The sequence below is a fragment of the Chelmon rostratus genome, chromosome 5, assembly GCF_017976325.1.
Source record: "Chelmon rostratus isolate fCheRos1 chromosome 5, fCheRos1.pri, whole genome shotgun sequence".
In the NCBI taxonomy this organism is placed as follows: Eukaryota; Metazoa; Chordata; class Actinopteri; order Chaetodontiformes; family Chaetodontidae; genus Chelmon; species Chelmon rostratus.
The window spans coordinates 26,086,441-26,107,399 of NC_055662.1; the positions used below are offsets into that span (position 1 = coordinate 26,086,441).

Consider the following 20,959-nt stretch of genomic DNA (forward strand, 5'->3'; position numbering starts at 1 on the left):
CACAAATTAATGAAATACATTTAAACTTTTTTCTTAATGTATAAACACTAATGATGCATTTACAGGAAATGGCATAAGATGAGGGCTCAGCTATATGCCCAAAGTCTTCTATCATGGTATGAAGAATTTTAAATCACATAAACAGTTTAAAAATGTAAAATAACTGCACCATTTCCACACAACAGAACTCACACTTTTTTAGCAATAGCTTCTTCTCCCTCATCTTGGATTGGTCAGAATGCCTCCTGCTCTGTATTAAATTTTACTCTTCTCCTCCATGTTTTCTTGTCAGTGTCATCTTTGCAGTAGTCTGCAAACCAGCTTAGAGGTGCATTCCCGCCACCAACCATCACTCTCAGGTTAGACTGGGTCTCCAGCTTTCCAGAATTGCAAGATCAGGCAAGAATCCAACCCTCATTTACTACGCAGCCTGCCCCGAATATATAGCATAGACACTAATGAATAGCTCCTGCAGTGGAAATGGTAATACCAGATCTCTACTGGTGCACACATTTCTGCTTTCGCCCACCCAGTTGATACCGTCACATCACCTAACCCTACAAAACATTATGACTTGTCGCTTGAATCTAGGTTCATCATAGGTTCAGGGAAATATCTAACAGAAAGTAAGCTCTCTTTCACAACTTCTAATTTCAGACTCCACCATAGCTCAAACGTGGGTCCTTTCACAGTTCAGTGTTGAGAAAAAAAAAAGAGACCAAACACAGCAGAGATTGGCAAATAGTGCGGGACAAAGAAACTGTATGTACATTGAGGCGCATGTTTAGTGCTAGCTTCCCAGAGTGCTCTGTAAACATGTAAAACCAAAATACCTACATGTTAAGTAAAATTACACAATAATTGTATAACACACTACAACTACTAATTTTGGACCAACATACATAAATCTGTGAAAAGATCAGTGTGTTGTTTTCAGATTTCCAACATTACATCATTACATTGTGGCTGGGACATATGTCTTACTTTATACTTCTATAACTGAGGACTGCACACTAACTGATATATATTTTACAATAAATAAAACACACACTTATATGAGTAGAACACCTTCAGTTGTTATTGTCAATATTACAAAAACTAACAATAGAATAAAATGGGGAGTTGCCTCATACACCCCACACTGGACTTGAGCAGCAGGCTGGTAGATACACATCCATTATGTATTATGCATACATTACATGCTGTAGTTTAACTTTTCCTTAAAGACACACTTTATTCATATATAAGTTGATAATTAAAAAGCTGACAATGACAGTTTATTCAATATGCTTATTTTTACAGATAAATTTAAACTATGATTTTTTTTATGTTGGCAAAAGAACATCTCTGACTGATGACAAGGTCTAAGAAATTGAACAGGACTTCCATGAAAATAAAATCTGTTATGTGGACACACTGATATGGTGCAGGAGAAATCACTTTTCACTGAAGTGAAGGCAAAAAGGGACAGCAATTTCACACACATGCATGGACCTCAAACTCACTGTACAATACTCACAAATAGAGAAAAAGCACTTTGACTGTGTACATTAATATAGACCTTCAAAGTGTAAACTTACTTTTGGAGCTTGTCATATTCTCGCTCGAAGTCTCTTTCAACCTATAAAAGAGCACATTTCATGTCAAATTCTGTGACGATTATTCAAAATGTGTTTGGGGACAAAATTCTGAGTAGTTAACTTCTTTGTAGCCTGAATGATGACATGAGTTATTGCAGTCTGAAGGCTTGTGTTATCACTTAACCATGGTTCAAGTCCTGCCATGTGATTTGACAGGAACAGGGACTTTTCGGGTGGCATAGATCACATCTAAGGAACTGTAACTCCACTGGGTTCCAGTGGAAATCCAGGTAATATACTTTAAAATACATCAAGTTCCCAGGGTCAACATTAGCTTAGACTGGTTGGCCAACCATGTCTCTAAACTATGCCAAGCAGGTTACAGAGGCAGCATGGGTTCCTGTCTTGTGGTTCTGTGGGCTTCTGGATTTAAACACAGTGGCCAAAACAACGAGGATGGCAGCTGACACTTTGTCGCTAGTGGATCATCTAACTGGGCTGACTCTAACCCACTCCCTGGTTTTTGCCTAGGATGGCACAGGAAGCTGGAAACCTAGTCTGACAGTGACTGCTGGGCCACAGACCCATTACACTGGAAGTGGTTTTCTCCAGCAAGGAGAACACCCACTGACTGTCACTTCAAGGTAACCACCTCTGCCCCCTTGCATGGCTCAGACAAATTGGCATCTAATCAGTCTTTTGGGTGAGGCACTCTGATGACATTATTTAGACTACTAGTCATGTTGTGTATACCATTTCTAAAGGTTAACAACTACAACTAAACATTCACAAAATCACTTTTTTACAACCCCTGCCTTAAAGTAAGCTTTTATGTATTCATTTACGTGGACTTGATTGAATTTTATACACTAAACTCTTTTGAATAATGACTGAATTGAGTCAACTTCCCACTGTTCTAGTGGGTGACTTACTGTTTTAGAGACAATCTGCTTCTTTGGTTGTCCAATCTTGAAGGGAATCCTGCAATCACACAAAAGGAAATAACAGGTGACAGACATAAGCAACTGGAAAACCATTAATGATTGCTTCGATTGTCATCAGGTGCATGATGGTTTACTACAGGCTGGTGCAGGTTTAAAGGTGAACAAGCGCCTCCTTCAGACACAGACAATCTGAAGCTGTTAATTCCTGCTTCTCTGGAGTGTGCAGTTAAAGCCGTGGACATCAAGTTCATGTCAACACTAAACACATCTGGCTCCCATTGCAGGCGGATATCACTAAACAGAAGTGGTTGTAGCCTCTTCTCAGTGTGACTGACAATCAAACACAGATGCACATGCTTTAATGTATATCAAAAAAATAGATATCCTAATATATTGGGAGTGTTCAGCCTGGACAATGACTTTTTCAAAGAAAACTTGAGACCAGTGCTACAAATCAATCAAAAAAAAAAACAAAACATCATGGGGTTTAGTGTAACTGCAGTAGCTGCATGTAATTTTCAGAATGAAATACAAACTTTTCTTCACTCTTGAAAGAAAAACACACTGACATCCTGACTATAGTTTTGGGAAAAGAAAAAGAAACCTGTTCCTTCTTAGTTAAAACACAATCTTTTATCCTCTTTTCAAAACCTTCCCTTTGCCTTAATAAGTTGCTGCCGAGCATCACAGTGCTTTGGGAATCCATGAGACAGAACACTCTGCCTTGCCAATGTGCTCGGCTGTAGGTTGTCATTGATGTGGCACTAATAGCCTGAAATCTAAGCTATATGATGGACGGTTGCTGCTGACAGGCAGGGTGAGGCAGCAGCTGCGTCAAAGGAAAGGTGTGTAGACTAATGAGATGGAAAAGTGAGGGTGTGATGTAGGGCCTCGTTGTGCAACCAGGGAATGCTACAGATGTGTGGGGAAGATCCTTTTGATGACAGCTCAATCACAAAACTCAACATGGTCAAATAACAGCAGGATTAATCTAGTAAAAAAAAATATAAAAACAGGTTTCACTAGTGGCTCAGGTATCAAGATTTCCTTTTATTTGCTGGCTCTGTGTTGATGGTGTGTTCTAGGTTGTAGCAGGTACCACGTGTTATGACCTTATCTTAGCTGAAGTTTAGGATTAATCCTTTATTCATTAAAATCCGAACAGATTACTGATGCCTAAAAACGTTTTGTTGCTTTTGGCTCAAGAAAGTAGTTTCACCCATTGTGTCGTCATCTGGGTGAGCCAACTCGGAAAATAACCACAGAAATTACTCACCACCATCTTATGTGCCTCACCTTTCTCTGATTATCTGATCGGTACACTGTAGCGTCACATTGGGAACGACACATACATATGTGGCGTTCCTTTTCCAAAATACAACAGCGGCATAGTTTAACGGAGTTCTTTGAATGTGAAGTTAGGCTGGAGGTCAGTCAGTCCCACAGCTACAATAAGGGGAATCAGCCTCACACAGGCAGACTACATCTTACACCAGCTTTCACCATGAGACTTAAGTCTGGAAACAACCACCTGAGAATCAATTCAGCCTGGTCAGACACGTACCAACCTATCAACAATAGTTTATAACTTGCCTCCCTTGAGTACATATCCCATTAACTCTTTCAGTCAGTATGGTTAAGCACCTTCTTCTGATGACTGACTGTCCCTCATGCTAATGCAGTATATTCCTTTGTTTGGCATTTGCCCTCATGATTTTTAAGAGCTTTACCCACATAATTTTCCAGTGTGTATAAAAGATGAGTCCTCAATTGTGCAAGAAACTTCAACTACGCACAGCTACACAAGTGACTCGTATATACTAATGGCTTTTATACTAATAGGTTACCATGCATCTTGCTATTGGAATGAGCCACAAAAACAAATTGAAGACACTCAATCCTCTGAGGGACATTAAAGTTTTCCTTGCTAATAGTATTGTGATTGTTTTAATTAGTGTGTCTGTGTGTGACTGAATTGTATTATTATGATGTATGAAATTTGTCTCAGGTCTATCTTGTAAAAGACATCTTGATGCCAATGAGACTTCCTGAATAAATAAAGCTTAACTCACAAATATGTACAACAGCGGTGCGTGTCCATTTTAACAATTAACAATGGTATAACTGAAATTTAAGGGAACATCACACGATTCGTGAGTGAAAAGAGGACACACAGTGGAGGCGCAGTGCTAAAGCACAGCCAGTGTGGTTGTATTCAAAGAAAATTGACAAGTATACTGTCACTTTGTTGATTTGGTGTTTTACTTTTTCTTTTAAATGGAGTGCATTAGTGGTACACTCAAAGGAATTTTGCAATAGTTATTTTTCAGTATTTTTCTGGTTGGTCGGTTTTCTACCAACATTGTGCAATGTTTGGCAATAACGTCGATACTTGCTTCCATTTGGTGGGTGTGTCCAGGAGAAAATCATGACATCCATAGCACAAACCCAATGGAAGAGTTAAGTGTAAACATTACAGCGTTCCAAACAGCCATCAATGCACCATGAAACATATATTTAAATGTTTCCTTTCAATGTTCTCTTTTGCTACATCCTGGCAGAGCTGACCATGACAGGATTTATTTCTCAATGACATCAAGAGAGTCCGTCCAAGTGTAACTGTATTAAGGTGGATTTTCCCTTTAATGTATGAAAGGATATATTTGGTTGGGGGAAAAAAAACAAAAGCACGTCCTTAATTTTATAAATTCAGAGTATTATAGATTCTACATGGAGCCAAAGGAAAGTGGTCACTCTCTTCAACTGCTCATGAGAACTGGCAAACGCAGAGAGTGAAGTGTGCTTCGGGGAGGGAGAGGGAAAATGTAGCAGGCAACCAGAGGGAGAGAATGAGAAGAGGGAGGATGGTAGTCACTGTGAGAATCATTTCTAATGTTTCTTCACACAGCAATATTTCTGTAGGGGCTGTCACATTTAGAAACATTGGTAAGTCGGGTCCTGTGAACCCAGCTTCTGACATGGCAGAGGCCCGGCCACAAGACAGCTGAAGACAGAAAACTTGTGTGTTACACCAGCTGAAGTCCAAATTTTTCTGAAAACAAATGTAAGCCTAGTGATGCCAGGCATGGGTAGTTCAGCTGAATGCTGCTTTGTTATTGTGTTTATGCTATGCTAAATACTTTGATAAATATAATGTACAGTCATAGCATTTGCATGTTACAGTACTTTAATCCAATTTACTCACTGAAGTAAAATATATATATCGTATTTACAATTTGGAAACAGGATAGTTTTAGGGAATGGGGTTTTTAGAGAACCACAGTAACATGAGAGGTTATTGGTGCTTTTTGGTCAGTGACCATTTTCAGGCTCAGATTCATAAAAAAACAAAAATGCTGTTACACATTTGCTGTCATTATCAGCAAGCTGGTCAACTTGCATTTACAGAGCTATCTGATCTTTGCTGTAATAGGCTACACGTCACTGCCATCAAGTAAGCACGTAGGCAAGAACAAAGACATAACAGTCTTCTCTATCCGGGACACATTATGCATCGACTGGAAGAGCCAATGGCTTTTCACAAAAACTGCAAATGTGTACGCCATTAGAGGGATAGTGCATCATTCAACCTTGGATATTCCATAGAGCACAGAGGGCTAGTTGAAGATGTTGGGAAGTGGGATTGTTCTGGTGATGACCCCAAAGTCAAATCTCTCACGTCATAGAAGCAAGTGTGCAAGCCCTACTGGAATGCATCAGTCAGCAGAGCTCATAAAGGACTCTTTTCATTGGTCGAACACCCCACTCTTGACCTTGTATTTGGTGGTGCGTGCTGGTAGAAGCGTAGCTTGCCAGCGATTGACTGTCTGACTGAACCGAGTGACGCTGTCTTGCTTACTCGGTTAGTGTCTTCCCTGAAAATGACACTTAGAATGTTGAACGTATTATAAAGTGAGCAAATGTACAAATATTCCACAGATAAACTGAAAGAGTTTTTGATAATAAGTTTGTTATCTCCCCATTTCCTCTTGAGCTGCATTCATGAATTGTGAGACAGGAGCACTGGATTTATTCAGATCTCGTTCTAAACTCCGAAACAGCAGCACACAATCGAGGACAGCAATGACAAATCTTCCCATACTTGTAAAAAATTCATTATAGTCATTGCTGAGTCCTGAGTGAAATAATGAAATTCAAAACATGTTGTCAAAAGAACAAGATAGCATTCAACCGTTGTGGATGTTAATGGGCTGCAAACTTTTCATTTCTTCAAACAGATTAATTGCTTAAATAGCCCCAACACCATGGCGATTACAAACATTTTGATTTTCTAAGATCCCTCAGTACCTAAGCAAACCGAAGTGGGCTATGACAGTGAATGAAACATGCCCCCCCAAAGAAAAAAGAGAAGAACTTGCAATACTCGTAATACAGTACATGTGGATGTATATGTGGTTGACTTTTCCCTCTACATTTCCCTATGAATAAAACATGACTCTTGCTATTTCTACAAATGAGAAACCACGATGGAGCCAATGATAATTAAACTCTCAGACACCTTTGAGTGAACTCTTTCTTATAAGCAAAGATTTTGAGGAGTTGTTCCTCGTCTCCTAAGAGAACTTGGGTTGGGTCCGGAACCAGGGCTGATGTGGGCCTTTAAAGCCCATTGATTCATTGTGTATCTTATAGAGAGACTATCTAAAGAAACTTGTCTCAGAGAAGAGTCAAGAATCAAAACTATATTTAAAACATATTCTGTTGTGGTCGAACATTTTTTTCTTGTTGCCATTTGGCTGAAAATGATAGCATAGCCCTGTGTGCTGTTGTTTACTTTCTCAGGGAGATCACCAGCTGGATGGAAGGCCTCTGATTACAGGACTTGCAGAATCAGCTAATATTTGTGCAGATCATCCATGCAGACTATGTCATAAGACCAACTGTTCACACCACCTCTCTTCATTCATTGAACTTAATTCCATAATCATCTGTGGCTCCATAGAAAATTGCAACGCACTACAAGGACTAAAAACTTGCAAATCTTCAGAGTGACAGAATTTGGCTTAAAAGTATACATTTATATATTATGTAATAAGAAATAAATGACAATTATGATGATTGCATGATAAGATGGTCATTATCATATTACTCGCTGATGAGGGTTGAAACCGACCAGAATTTTCATTACTGATTAATCTGCCATTTATTTTCTCAATTAATCTTCATGGAAAAAGGTGCAAACTGTGCATCACAACAAAAGGTAACATTCTGAAATGGATTGCGCTGGCCAACCAACAGTCCCAAACTGAAAAGACATTAATTTCATTATCACATAAGGCAAAGAAATGCCACAAATTTTTCGCATTTGAGAAGATGAAATCAGAAAGTGTTTGGCAGAAAGTGTTTTGCTTTGAAAAGGATAACTGGTCACTAAAATGGTTGCCAAATGATTTTTGGTTAACCGACAAATTGATTAATCGACTAATTGTGTCAGCTTACTGAAATTATTCCTGGTGTGGGGCTATACTGACAAATGATAGAGATGCTTCCAATAAAATACAAGCCAATGCAGATACAACTGTGTCATCTGTGGCCCTAAAACCTGACAATAAACTGTGCTTAGCTGTCAGAGACTACTCTTGCTTGCAAAAGCTAACTCCAGACTCAAGGCAAATGTTCCTAAACGTGTTCCGTGCCAAAAAGCCCACCCAACAACTAACAAACTTGTGTTATATTTCTAGAAACATCTGAATATATGGCTGTCCTAGACGCTTGCAAAAACCTGATGGAACCCACAGCTTTGTTAGTAACAGTAAACATGTAAGGGGTATCAACACACTGACCTACCCACCTACTTCCAAGGAAATACTCAATTCGTCACTACTCGAAGCGGCACACACAGATGGCAAACTACACAACATCGTCAAAACACTATGATGTGTACACAGGAGTACAAAAACTAGGAAAAAATCCTCAATGATTTTGAAGTGACCTAACCGACATGTCGAAATGCTAATGCTAACTTAGCTAGCAAGAGTTGCCGTCTGTCAACTGATCATCAAATCCCTTTAAATGGCTTCAGTGATGACCCTCTTGACCTAACTCCATGCTACATCTGGTTTCCATGTTATGCTAAAGGTACAACATAGGTTTACTTCAACAGTATAAATAAGCCTTTATAACTTCAGATAGCAGCGTTGGTAAATTATATTTTGTAGGTCTATGTTTCAGCTACCAAACTAGCGTTAACTAACGTTAGATACTGTACAAGTTAGCTAACGTTAATTACTCGACTTTATCAAACACCCTTGGATCGAAGTTGATTATTTGTAACAACTACCGCTTTGCTAGCAACTGTTTACCAGATGTGACACAGCTAGAAACCCATGAACTGTTGGAAAAGTCTCACGGAGAGGTTTTATTCGTGAGCCGTGAGTTTACCAAGCTAGCGCTAACTCCTGCTCAACTGTAACATTACTGTTTATGTAGCGCATCCAGGAAATAGCCGGAGCCCGGTCGACTAACCATCTGTCCTTAATCACTATTAATGTATCCTTTCCGAGTTATACTTTGAATCTAATACAACAAATTAATGATTTAGCCGAAATACATACCAGCTCATTTTGAGAGAACTTTTACTCCGGTTTCATTGGGTAGTTTTATTATCTTCCGAGGACCTCATCCCTTTCTACCAGTCAGCAGCCGAGCATTAAACAGGAAGTCCGGAGCGAAGCCGCTTGTGTTTCCTCTGAGGAAGTTTTTTCGACAAAAACAAGGAAATCGGAAAAAAACGCTATAATGTGTTAACCGAATAATACACTACGGCCAAATACAACACGTTTTTAAGTAATTAGTGCATGTAATGCAGGTATATTCATCAAGTTAAATGCCATGCGCGTGTACGTGTGGTGGGTTCACGCGCTGGAGTGCATGTGTGCGCGTGAACGTAAGGAGCCAAGTAAACTGAGGGCAAGTGATATTTTTCTTTATTCAAGTACTTACATAGAAATAACAAAACAATTGCATTACAACAAACTGAAGTGCCAGGTAAACAGGGGAGCACATCTCCCCATCACAAGGATATAGTAAAATTCATTTCAATATTCAGCTCATCATAAAAGGACCTTATTATAAGGTAATAAAAACATGAAATAGGCTAAAGACATCCACAACATTTTAAACAAGACCCCTTGTTTTCTTAAAAAAGAAAAAAAGAAAAAAAAAGCCAACAGAACAGTTATCCCAGTGTGTGTTTTCAATTGTCTGTCTTGAATTGTTGTTGGGTTTATCCCATTTCACCCAATGTGACTTGTATTTTCATGCATAATAAAGAAATGAGCACCACCCGCAGCATCTGAGGGTAGCACTTTGGAACATTTCCGTGCACATGCAAACATGAGGATATACTGTAATGAAAAGGAAACACAACACAACAGAAAACAGTGAGTATCGACTCCATCTGAACACCATAGTGTCACTGTTGAAGACCACAAAATCCCTGAAGCCACCCTTTAGTCCATAAGATGACATGAGTAACCTATAATATCTACACATTATTGAAATCTCTTCAAACGTGAGTATTTTTTTAAAAAATCCTGTAATTAGTAATCGTCACGAATGAGCCCAAGCCTATTGCCTTGCCCAAGGCCAACTTCACGGAGACTAAATCAAACAGTTAAACACAAACATTAGCACAAGGCTGCCTTCAACTGCAAGCGGACTGAGGTCACATTTATGATTTGTTGCTCCTGTGGAGTTCTCATCACATATTGTTTTTGATCAGCCAACCCTGCAACCCAGTTTGGCACAAAGATGGCTGCTGATGTTGGCTCAGATCCAACATGGAGCAGAGAACGAGGATGAGGCAAATTCCAATTTCAGAGCGTTCAACCACCCACTTTTAGACAATAGAACATAAAAAAAACCTAAAATAAATTATTCTTGGAGAAGCACTATTAAGAGGGGGTTGTTTCTGAGGTTGTTTAACATATCATTGACATACAGTATATCTATAACATTCACACATTACACAGGATTATTGTTCAGAAGAACATGGTGCAGCCTGTATTGTTGTTCAACCACTAAACTATATTGCGGAAGTGGGATGGAGGGGATCATATAAATTTTACAAAATATATCTGTCCATTACAAAAGTGTCACAAAACAAAAGTGACAGCGACAGTGAGATGATAACTGATGAAATACTGAGTTTGCAAAGTTGTAATTACATGGCTTCATTTAGATGTGGAAATAGTTTGGAGTAGTCTCCGCCTCACTCTGCATCATTCCTCAACACAAAGCGACATGAACACAGTTTTCTCTTAGAGGAAGCCACATTCTATATGTTATAATTAAAAACATCCATTCTCGCCAGCAAAGTGTTAAATCAAGAGCACACAAGAGCATATTTTAGTCAAATAAATTCAAAAGGAGCCTATAATGATCAGTGTTTAACATCAAGTTATTCTAGGTCAACATTTAAGATAAACATTTTGTATATCCTATCACCTCATGTGCTATATATATACTCTTTTGTGCTGACTCCATGAGGATGTCTGCTACATGATGTTTACGTTAGAGGCCATTACTCATTGCAAGATTTAACCTGGCAAATCCCGATCTAATGTTTCAGTCTCTGCTATTATAAAGCTAATTATCTGGGATCAGAGATTAGGAAAGTTGCGTAATGCAAAGTGTGAAGAGTTGAATCTTAAAGTTCTTGAAGTTTGTTAAGCTGTGATTTGATTTCAGTTGCATTCGATGGGGATGAGCTCAGAAAAGTTCCATTTGTCGATGACCATCCATGCAATAAAGTAACACATTTTTTATGATGCAAAACTATTGATTTACAGTTAGATGTTACGGGGCGTGTAAACTTTTTAGACTATTTGAAAAAGTGCAGGGAGGTCTGTTCATTTAACCATGTAGATGAGCTGAGAAAAGACTCTCTGAGGCCAAATTAATTGGAAAATAAGTGGACACTTGCCAGGAAGCTCAGCAGTGAAAACTGGTTGTTACAGGAAAGGGAAAGCATGGCCTTGGAAGCTCATTTCTGTATGCACTGTGATCTCTGTGGCTCTGCTTTTCTAAACCTTTCCTTTGGCCTTAGCATTTGTCGGTCGATATTCTCTTTAAGTCTGATTGCCGCGTCTACTGACCAGTATATTTTTTTCCAGCTGATAACAATGTTTATATAAATTTCCTTCCTCGCATACAGCCTACACTCCTTAATAGTCAGAGAGCACAGCCAATAAGCAGAAATACTGTCAGTCAAAGTGGACGGAGAGAAAGAATGCTTCTTTTAAAAGAAGGAGAAGTTTCTCTGGTATTTGAGCTATAAACTTAAAATAAAATCATCGTAGCACATGGACAAGGCTGTTACTCCTCAAACGATACAGCAACAGCAATGGAATAAATGTGAATGATTTGTTTGCTAAAACCAGCACCAATATTTTTGACATATGGGTTTTATACAAGCCTTGACAGAAGTAAATACCTCATGATTTTCAGCATTATTCATTTAAGTTTTTCAAAATTCACAATTTTTCATTGGTTTTTGGCCAAAGGTGTAATAAATTCATAGTAGCTGATGAAAAAAGTAACCCCTCACAGAGATAAGTTTAAAAAAAAAGTTTGATCAAATGTGGTCATAGCTGTGCTTCTGTCAATATCATCATAACACACTTTAAAAATCCCATAGAAGCTAAGGGACGAGATTAGCCTACACAAAATGTTTCAATGTATAATACAAGAGGTATTTCCTTCCATCAGGACAAAGATCAATAAAGAACCACGTGTGAAAAATATTGGCATTGCCCTGGAAATTATTTTGTTTAAGAAAGGCTCCAATCATTTATTCTCCGAGAACAACCAGTGTCTCCTATACAATGAGGGAAGATGCGTTAATTGAAATAACTGATTGCGACTATAATGGAGATTCACAAAATGTAAAAAAAAAATCTTGCTGTTTATTCAGAGAACACATTAGTGCTTCCTTAAACCAGTTACCACTTTAAAGCGTACAGATGGTGCAAATGCTATTATTCTTTTTTCTTTTATGGAAGATAACACCATATTTGGCACTACTGTAGTGCTCCAAAAATTTTTTGCAATGACCTATGACAACAAAATATTCTGTATTATAACTACATTACTAAAAGCTTTAAGACACATTCCGCACAAGCATTCAGTCAATTGAAAGTTCTTGTTTATGCAGACATTTGTATTTACATAGTGTGCATGAAGGCATGCACATATATGCACAATTTAATACTGAGTTATGGTGCATTTGACATTTGAGTACAAAAGTGAAACTTCTACTGTAGCTACCTGCATACATGTTTGTATACTGTACAAAAACAACAACTCCTTAGTTTACAACTCAGTCTCAGTCTCGCTGTATTAGAAAAGATGTAAACATGGATTTGGACACTTTAATTTTTCTCTTCCCAAATGCTGCTCGTCTTTTGGCGACTTAAACCAAGAAGTTTAGTCTTTTTACATTGTGAATCCTTATTCATCTCTGCGTTCATGTACTGCTGGTTTTGCAACCCAGTGTCGTTTATTTAAGTCGTTCAGTCTGTCTAACTGTGCTCTTAGTTAATTTGATTTACGGGTTGGTGGCATATGTCATGAATATATTGCATATAATTGCAGAACTCAAGAAAACTGAAAAAATGAACAGTATTGGTGAGCTTTTCCAAAAAAGCAACTGAAATTATATCTGGTAACACCACATAAAGCCACCATATAAAAAGGCAACAGAAATACACAGTGTCTCTCAGTGACTACAAATAAATAAGTATTGGCAAAGGCATTGATTGCTGCAGGCATGTTTGTTTTCTAAGTACAGGTTACAGGACACAACACTGTTTGCTTTGTGTGACCCATTCAGTCATTATCTAGATTTAACCGAATTGTGCAGATAAATCTAAATCCGAGATACGTTGTTTGAATCTGATCTCTCTTTTAAGTCAACATGTGTGCTAAGCTGATGTCACTTTTATGTTTGGCAAATGTCAGGCACGATAATAAGAACAAGGTTGGCTGTATCACCACAATACATTTGGCACATTCTTTTGAGAAAACAACATTCAAATAGAAAATAAAAACACGACACTTCAACTAAAAAAAAACAACAACAAAAAGACAGTCAAGTGCCACTAATAAGGTATCCATGACAATACACAAATATAACCAATTGCACTTTTAAACAGCCTAATAAAATTAATGCATACCTCCCAGACAACTCACCCTTCAACTAAGCTCCATTGTAATTTTGTCTGTTTTGACTCCTGTGATGGATTCTGGCTTCCTTCCAATTTAGAAATTCTCAGTAAAATTTACAAAAGTGTATCCACCCCAAAACCTATAGATACACAGTGGCCTTTTGGACAGAATGTGCCATGGTGCCCTTCTTTGTGTTGGCACTGTGTTACAGTAGCTGAGGCTCTGAGTTAGTTGGAAGGGAAGGGCGTAGCAGCCTTTCCCCTCTCACTTAAACTAAAGGCATCCATCTCAAAATAGAAGGAACTGAAAAGAGCGGTGGGATGTAAAAGAGAGGAAAAGAGTCACCTATTTATGTCATAGTGGACGTGATCCCTTCTTCCTAAGTCTCTTTATGGGGCATGGTGAGGGTCCAGTCCAAGTGCACGTAGTGACGGTCATGACGTTCCCACTGTCGGCCCCCCACAGGAGCTGGGTGGCGAGCTGTGGCTCCCAGCTGCCCCACTGCTCTTGTCAGCTGGCTTCTTGTCCTTCTGTTTCAGGTGAACCTTTGCGTGTCTCTTTCGCTCGTCACTTCTGGCAAACTTGCGTCCACAGAACTCACAGGAGAAGGGTTTCTCGCCCGTGTGCGTGCGGATGTGCGTGGTCAGGTGGTCGCTCCGGCTGAAGGAGCGCATGCATATTCGGCACTGGAAGGGTTTGTGACCTGTGTGGATGCGAAGGTGACGTGTGAGCTCGTCTGAGCGCGAGAAGCGTCTGTCACAGTTCTCTGCCGGACAGGCGTGCGGCCGTTCGTGGACGGGGGTTTTGCTGGGACGGTTGGGGTACTTCCGTGGTCGGATGGGTTTGAGGGTAAGAGTCTGTGGCGGTGGGTGGTGCTGAGGAGGGTGCTGCTGCCCGCCGATGAAACCTGGGTGAATCTGCTGCTTGTCTTTGAACGCTCTGATGGTCTCCAAGGGTGTGATGGGCGGAGGGTTGACTCGGATGGGGTCCATGGTCTGGAAGGGCTTGTGCTCCATCACGCCAACCTCCCCCTGATGATGGAAAAGGTTGTAGTCAGGAATCATGGAGAAAAGGCTGCCATCCATGGAGGCTTTGGATGTGGAGTGATAGTCATTGCCAGGGTAGGCTAGGGCTGTGCTGGTGGCAGGGCTGTGGTGGAAGGAGACCTGGTCCTGGTACAGGTCGCTGCAGGTGGAATAGGCAGGCAGTGGCGGACCATATACCTGCTCCATATCTGACGTCTGTCCGCCCATGCTGGCTGCGGAGGATGATGTCTGTGTTGTTACCGTGCCGGGTGATGGAGAAACGCCCAGGATCCCTGCACTGACAAGACTGATGATATTGTTATCAGAGCACCAGCCAGAGCCACCAATGCCACCTGACGGAGGAGTGTCAAAGGCAAACTTCCCCAGATAGGTGACAGTCTGCCCGCTGCGGTTGGACTGGAAGCTGGATCCATACTGAATCTCTCCGGCTGCTTTCTCGCTTCCCATGCCCAGATCCATGATATTATCTAGATAAAAGCAAATAAAAAACAGATCTCATGAACAAATCATCCACGTGGCTGCTCAGACATGAATGTGAAATGCAATCAGTTGGGAGAAAAATCCTCTAAAAGTGATACTGTGGCACAAGGTGTGAAAAAAGTCTAGAAAATTCACTTTGTCAAGCTGAATGAACTTGAAGTGATGGTCCTTAGTTTGTCCAAAATTCAGCTTTTCTGCATATCTCTGTAATGGTGTGCCAACAAGAGATCAAAAATAAAAGAGTGCTATACAGTTCATAAAGAAATGTGAGCGCTGTCAGACCTGTAAGTTAAGTGAGTGACTGCTGCATGTGAGACAGTGGTGTGTCTCTCTCTCTCAGATCCCACAAGCTCTCATAAATCAAGACCTAAACACCCCCTTTGATCCAGTCATTGTGTCCCTCAGGAGGACAGCCAAACTGAATGGCAAGATCTGATTTCTTTACAGCAGGGAGGATTATGAGGCAGACGCCACATCTATCACGCTCAAGGATTCAAAACACATTTGCACCAAAGAACATCTGCACATAATGGGGGCAAAATTTTCCAATGTTTCCTATTTAATCTGTGCATTAGTGAGCTCAACGACATTTTCTCAAATTTCCTTCATATTTCGATTGTGCAGAATCTTCCGCTTCACGCTGAATACGCACACACGCTCGCACACACGTTTAACTTATCCCAAAGATGCCATAAAAACATCAGATGCAGATGTGCTTGATGGGGATACGTTCACGTCCTGATCACGCTCTGAAGACTTAATGTGTGACATTTGAAAAGAATTCTTTCTCCAACTGCAGTTAAAACAGACGTCTCTCTTCATTTGCAGGGAATCATACACAGGGTTGCTTATATACTCACTCCCAGTAATTACAGCCTGCTGGAATTTGGCTAAAGGCAAATCATAATAAACCAAACAAAGCCAAATTACGTATATTGCACAACACCATTCAGCACATGAGGCACATAGGAACAATGACACATGTGGCATTTTTTTTAATTGTCTTTTTTTGGGGGGGTGGTGGTGGGGATGGAGAGGGGAGGGTGTGACATTTAGAAAAGTTGATAGCAATTTGTTTTATCTAAATTTTTAGTCCTCTGGAGGTAATTTGAGCAGTGGGATTTTTAACAGAATGAGGGGCATGAAATAAAGTCACCACTGTTTTCTTACAGGTCAGTACTGAAGAGCAGAGCACACACCTGCTCCACCTGTGAAGTCACAGCATGGTGCTTTAAAAATGTATTATTGCAGTTTGCCCAAAAATACACATACACGCTACACTAATATAATATCTATATATATTAGAGTTTACAACGTGAATTTCACCAAGAGCTGGCATAATTACCTGCACTCTGCAGCATCTTTTTTCTATTCAGATTCATTCAATGTGTTTAAATATCTCCTGTCAGAGGTCACATAAAATGCATTTTACTGCCGTGTTAATAGAAAAATGTAATATGTCACGTGTATGTTATGAACTTAGAGTCGCTTACATGTGTATTTAATTCACTGATAAAAAAAAAATGAAGTACTCTATTTCTAAGAGCTGGCGCAGGGATAATTAATTACCGCACACTTCTTTGATAAATAAGGGGGCATATTCCAGGTTAAATTCAAACTGACGTGTTGTTTTAATTCGTGAACAAAAAGACTTAAAGGATTCATGCACAAAGTGGGACAGGGAAAATGTAAATTGTGGTCACTGCATCATATGCTGGTCTTCTCGGTCACACGAGGAAACTAAAGATTTGGTGTATTTCGCGCAGCATTGACCCATCACCTCAGAAGGTGAGCCTCCACAATTAGAGATTGATTTAATGCCAACACTGAGCCGAAGCAACGAGCCACCTTTCTGCAGGCGTCTGAATTAACCCGAAATGTACATTCATCTGGACCAGGCAATAAATCAACCCATACATCCGGCCTCGCAATTTAGCGAATATAAGATGGTTCAGGGGCCTGGCGTCCAAATATGCTTCATATTGGGAAAAGCGGCCACACACGCCTTCCAAAATCCAATCTGTGACATGTTAATAGAGTTGTGAATGAAAATCATTGTCTAAAGTAGTTGGCCCATCTTTGCGGGTGGATATGAGATTAATAAATCTGCGGCATTTGTAGTGTGACCACATTAACTGGACACGTTTTCTCAAAATCTACAGATTTCAGTTTCTATCAGTTGCGTTTTCAGCGGACTTTGCGTAAAACAGCCTTTTTTCCCCACAGCCGTTCATAACACGTTTCCTCAAACACGCGTCAGCTTTGGAGAATTAAAACCGCTATAAATACGCAACATTTGCTTAAATCTAATATATTAGCCGATGATTTAAAAAATCAAAAAGTTTTGATAGGAGTCCAGTTGCCTTTTTTTCACGTTACGTCTGAAATCCTGACATTTCGGCGACGGGCAGGGGAGCGAAGAAGAGTGGGAAAAATAATCACACAGCCGAAGTGAAAGTCAGTCATTGAAAAGGTGCGTCTGATTCACAGTGGCCAGTGTTACACCTGACCCCGAAAAAGTATCAGGCACGAGAATCTGCCTTTGTGCGCAACAGCCAGAGCGCAAACAGGTGCTCCGAGCGCCAAGACAACTGTTGCCGTTCGCGCACATCGCAGTTTGAACCACTTTGATCAAAACACACACGGAAAAGTAGCTGAAAATCTTACCTGTGTTCATCTGCGAATAGTGGTTAATAGATTCCGTATTGGTGAAAATATTCATAGACGTCGGGATGTCCTCTTCTGGGTAGAGACTGTCAGGGATCGTGTTTATTAAACTGCTCATGGTAAGAGGGAGCTTCTCCGCTAGTTTCCCTGTCATAGCAGTTATATTCAGTCCGACATTTATAAAGGACAACGCGCAGGTATCCACAAATACACACAAAAAAATCAGCGGGTTTTCTCAAAGTGAAAAACAGGTGTGGATCAGGCGTGGAAAAAAGGAGAGAGGAGCAGGGATGGATCCTGTTGCTGTAGCTATCCAAGTATCCCGCGGAGGACGAGCAGCGCTGGTTATCTCCCCCCGTGTGATCACAGGCTATTGTTGTTATTAATCTGATCACTGTGGAAGCTGATGGGCTGCTTGTGGGGGAATTTGAAGTCTGTGAATCAATGGAGGAGGTGGTGGTGTTGGTTGCACAAGAGCGGCTCTACTTGCTCTATTGGAGCTGGATAGGGGACTCCAGTTTGCCTGTATTAAATAGGGGGATGGAACATTCGCGTGACGTAGATGACCATATATGGACAGAGCACCCAGCGCCAGGCTCTCCGCGCGTCAGTCGGTGGAAACTACAGTGGAGGCAAAAAGGCTCCGACAGATAGAAAGATAGAAAGAAAGTTAACAAAACCGACATGTCACCTCCAGCCGCGTCCTTGTACGGGATGAGCCGACGGGTCTGCTCCTGTCCTGGTGGAAAACAGGACGTTATCTCCCGTCTTTTATTGTCACACATTATGATATTCATCGTGGACGATCAGGCACAGGAGCTTTCTATGCAGCTGTGTGTGTGTACTTGAGTGTGTGTGTGACAGAGAGGTCTGCAGATTTTGTGTTAATATTCTACCAGTACTCACCAAACATTGGAAGATGTTTTCTTTTTTGGTTTTACTCCCAAGCTACTTTTTATCCAAATAAGCTCAGCTAGAAAAATGACTTTAGAGAGTCTGAGTGCTTTTGGTGAACATGCACTCACCTTGTGTCGCCCTGTATTGCAGAACACTGGTTCAAAAGCAGTTTTCATGCAGCAACACTTACAAAGGCAGTAAATGACGGAGTTAATCGCTTGTAAATATTGCATGCGCTTCGTAAATCCACACAGGCTTGCTTTGACTTGGAGCCCAAGTGACCGCTTAAGTGGAAACTCCAAATAAGGCAGTGTCCGGCCCCGCCCCTGCGTGTCTGTATTTGGACATGTGAGTTCCGGGTGAAGTAGTAGTGGAAAAGTGATCGGAAGCCGCAGACGTTCAAAGAGATGTCAGTGGACAAAGCGTCATGGCTCGCTTTTCACCAGTTTGTCAGCTGGTGAAAAAATACCGACACCGGTTTCCTCATATTTCAGAAACATCCCCTTATGATTATTATTTTAAAAAAAATCTACAAATTAGGCTACTGCGGTGTCATTCACTAATTCACGCGGATCACTATCACATCAGAGTTTATAGCTTTTGCACTCCGGGTTAATAGTTTAGTGAAGATCTGCTCGGTTTTGGAATGAACTTCATATATTTTCTACTGTAGCTGCGACACTATAAAACACACAGGCCTTTGCAAAATTCACAGAAAATATTGAATGAAATGTCAGTGCTTGAATATTCAGACCTGAGAAATTAATAGTACCTCAATGAACCAGAAGTGTAAACAGAGTGTGTGGGAGAATTAGTCTGAATCATGCTCTGTGTTTAGGGGGTTTACACAAACAGAGCAGCCAGTGATCTTGTGTGTCTCATTCCCACAGGCGAGTCCTCCGTGCATGTGTGTGTGTGTGTGTGTGTGTGTGTGTGGCACAGCAGGGTCCTCTCAGGGTGTCTTGGCCCCAGTCTCTTACCTCCAATCAGCAAAATGAACAATAATCCTGATGGACTCTTGTGTCAGACCAAAGATAGCTTTTCAGAGTTGACTTCATCATCTGCCTCATACTGACTCACTGTGTGAACTGGCTCTCTGCATCACATACCGGTCCAGGTCAAAAGGCACCACAAGTCAGGACTGCCATTTGTGTTTGAGCTGTTCCTGCATAAAAGTTGGAAACTCAGATTAAATTTCTACTTTGGATGGGACACAGTAGTTCTGGACAGCTTATCCAAAGTTTGATTTCTATCAAGCAAACTCTCCAGAAACAAATATCACAGTGTTAAATGGCAACATACCTCCAGAACTGAATTAACAAATACATCAACTCTGGAGAGTGGTCACATTAACATATGAATGTATTTCTGAACCATCTACCATACATAATTAAACAAACCCAGGAAAGTATTAGATATACTTGGTCTGGACTAAAGAACAGAAAAGCCTGATAATGTAAAGCAGAACAACGCCATGACCTACGGCCTCATAAACTACAGTATCAACATTGACTGTTACAAGCCTATAAAAGGAAGTATTTATTGTGTCCAATTGTGTTATACTTTCTGTTGTTCCTGTTATTTTGTCTACCCCATAACCTCTACCCCAGGTTGATCAGTGCAGTGGGAGAAATCCGTGGAAAAAGGGTGCCTCAACCGTCGTGTTCTTGGATGCAAAGCACTGAGAGAATCTGCTCAGGTGAGCTTGAGGACTTACTGTACCGCGTTGTCTGTCCTCGGGGGAGGCGTTTGTGTGGTTCTGTGGTTGGAAAGTTGGCCAGCCCAGTTGGAACACCTACCTGTTGGGGACTTATTTCCTCGACTGTGAGCTGGGTCACGTGGGGCGGGCCTGCAGCGTCTGTCGACAGGTTGCGGCGTTGGATCTCTTTGACTGCAGCGTCCTGGCTCCTTTGCATACAGGGATTCCATGGAAGCACAGGCTCATTTTAAAGCACAGTGGAAAACTAACCAGGCACCACGGATATATAGTCAAATTAGTTTTGTTTTTCCAAGCTTCATGAGGAAGGCTGAAATTGCTGTTCCCTGCTGTTAGCTCAAGAGCTGGAAAAATAAAATGATGTCAAATATACCAACAGTAACTTTGCATTCTACATTTTACATACCCTTTTAGAGCTACTGCCTTTATTGTTATTAT

At 40.6% G+C, this 20,959-nt stretch overlaps 2 protein-coding genes across 2 annotated transcripts in view; both read right to left on the bottom strand.

The window, feature by feature from the left end:
* The window catches only part of bin3 (bridging integrator 3), a 30,280-nt gene extending 21,069 nt beyond the window's left edge, over positions 1 to 9,211 (bottom strand). Inside the window, exons 1-3 of the mRNA XM_041937168.1 lie at positions 9,100 to 9,211; positions 2,513 to 2,561; positions 1,581 to 1,621 (exon numbers count right to left, since the gene is read on the bottom strand). Coding sequence (XP_041793102.1) covers positions 1,581 to 1,621; positions 2,513 to 2,561; positions 9,100 to 9,107 — 98 coding nt within the window. The 5' untranslated portion in view covers positions 9,108 to 9,211. The remainder of the gene's footprint in view (positions 1 to 1,580; positions 1,622 to 2,512; positions 2,562 to 9,099) is intronic.
* A 274-nt stretch (positions 9,212 to 9,485) lies between these two features.
* On the bottom strand, positions 9,486 to 18,382 carry egr3 (early growth response 3). The gene is made up of 2 exons (XM_041938007.1): positions 17,908 to 18,382; positions 9,486 to 15,227 (listed from the first exon to the last, which is right to left on the bottom strand). Exons 1-2 carry the CDS (start codon positions 18,059 to 18,061, stop codon positions 14,149 to 14,151), a joined length of 1,233 nt encoding a protein of 410 aa, XP_041793941.1. The 5' UTR covers positions 18,062 to 18,382; the 3' UTR covers positions 9,486 to 14,148.
* Between the last annotated feature and the right edge of the window lie 2,577 nt (positions 18,383 to 20,959).

Bases quoted from the DNA above. Each gene is read 5' to 3' on its own strand.
- egr3 (XM_041938007.1), bottom strand. From the start codon at position 18,061: ATGACAGGGAAACTAGCGGAGAAGCTCCCTCTTACCATGAGCAGTTTA. The intron at 15,228-17,907 runs GTAAGATTTTCA...GCTTTTATCTAG, and splicing joins CTATTCGCAGATGAACACAG to ATAATATCATGGATCTGGGC.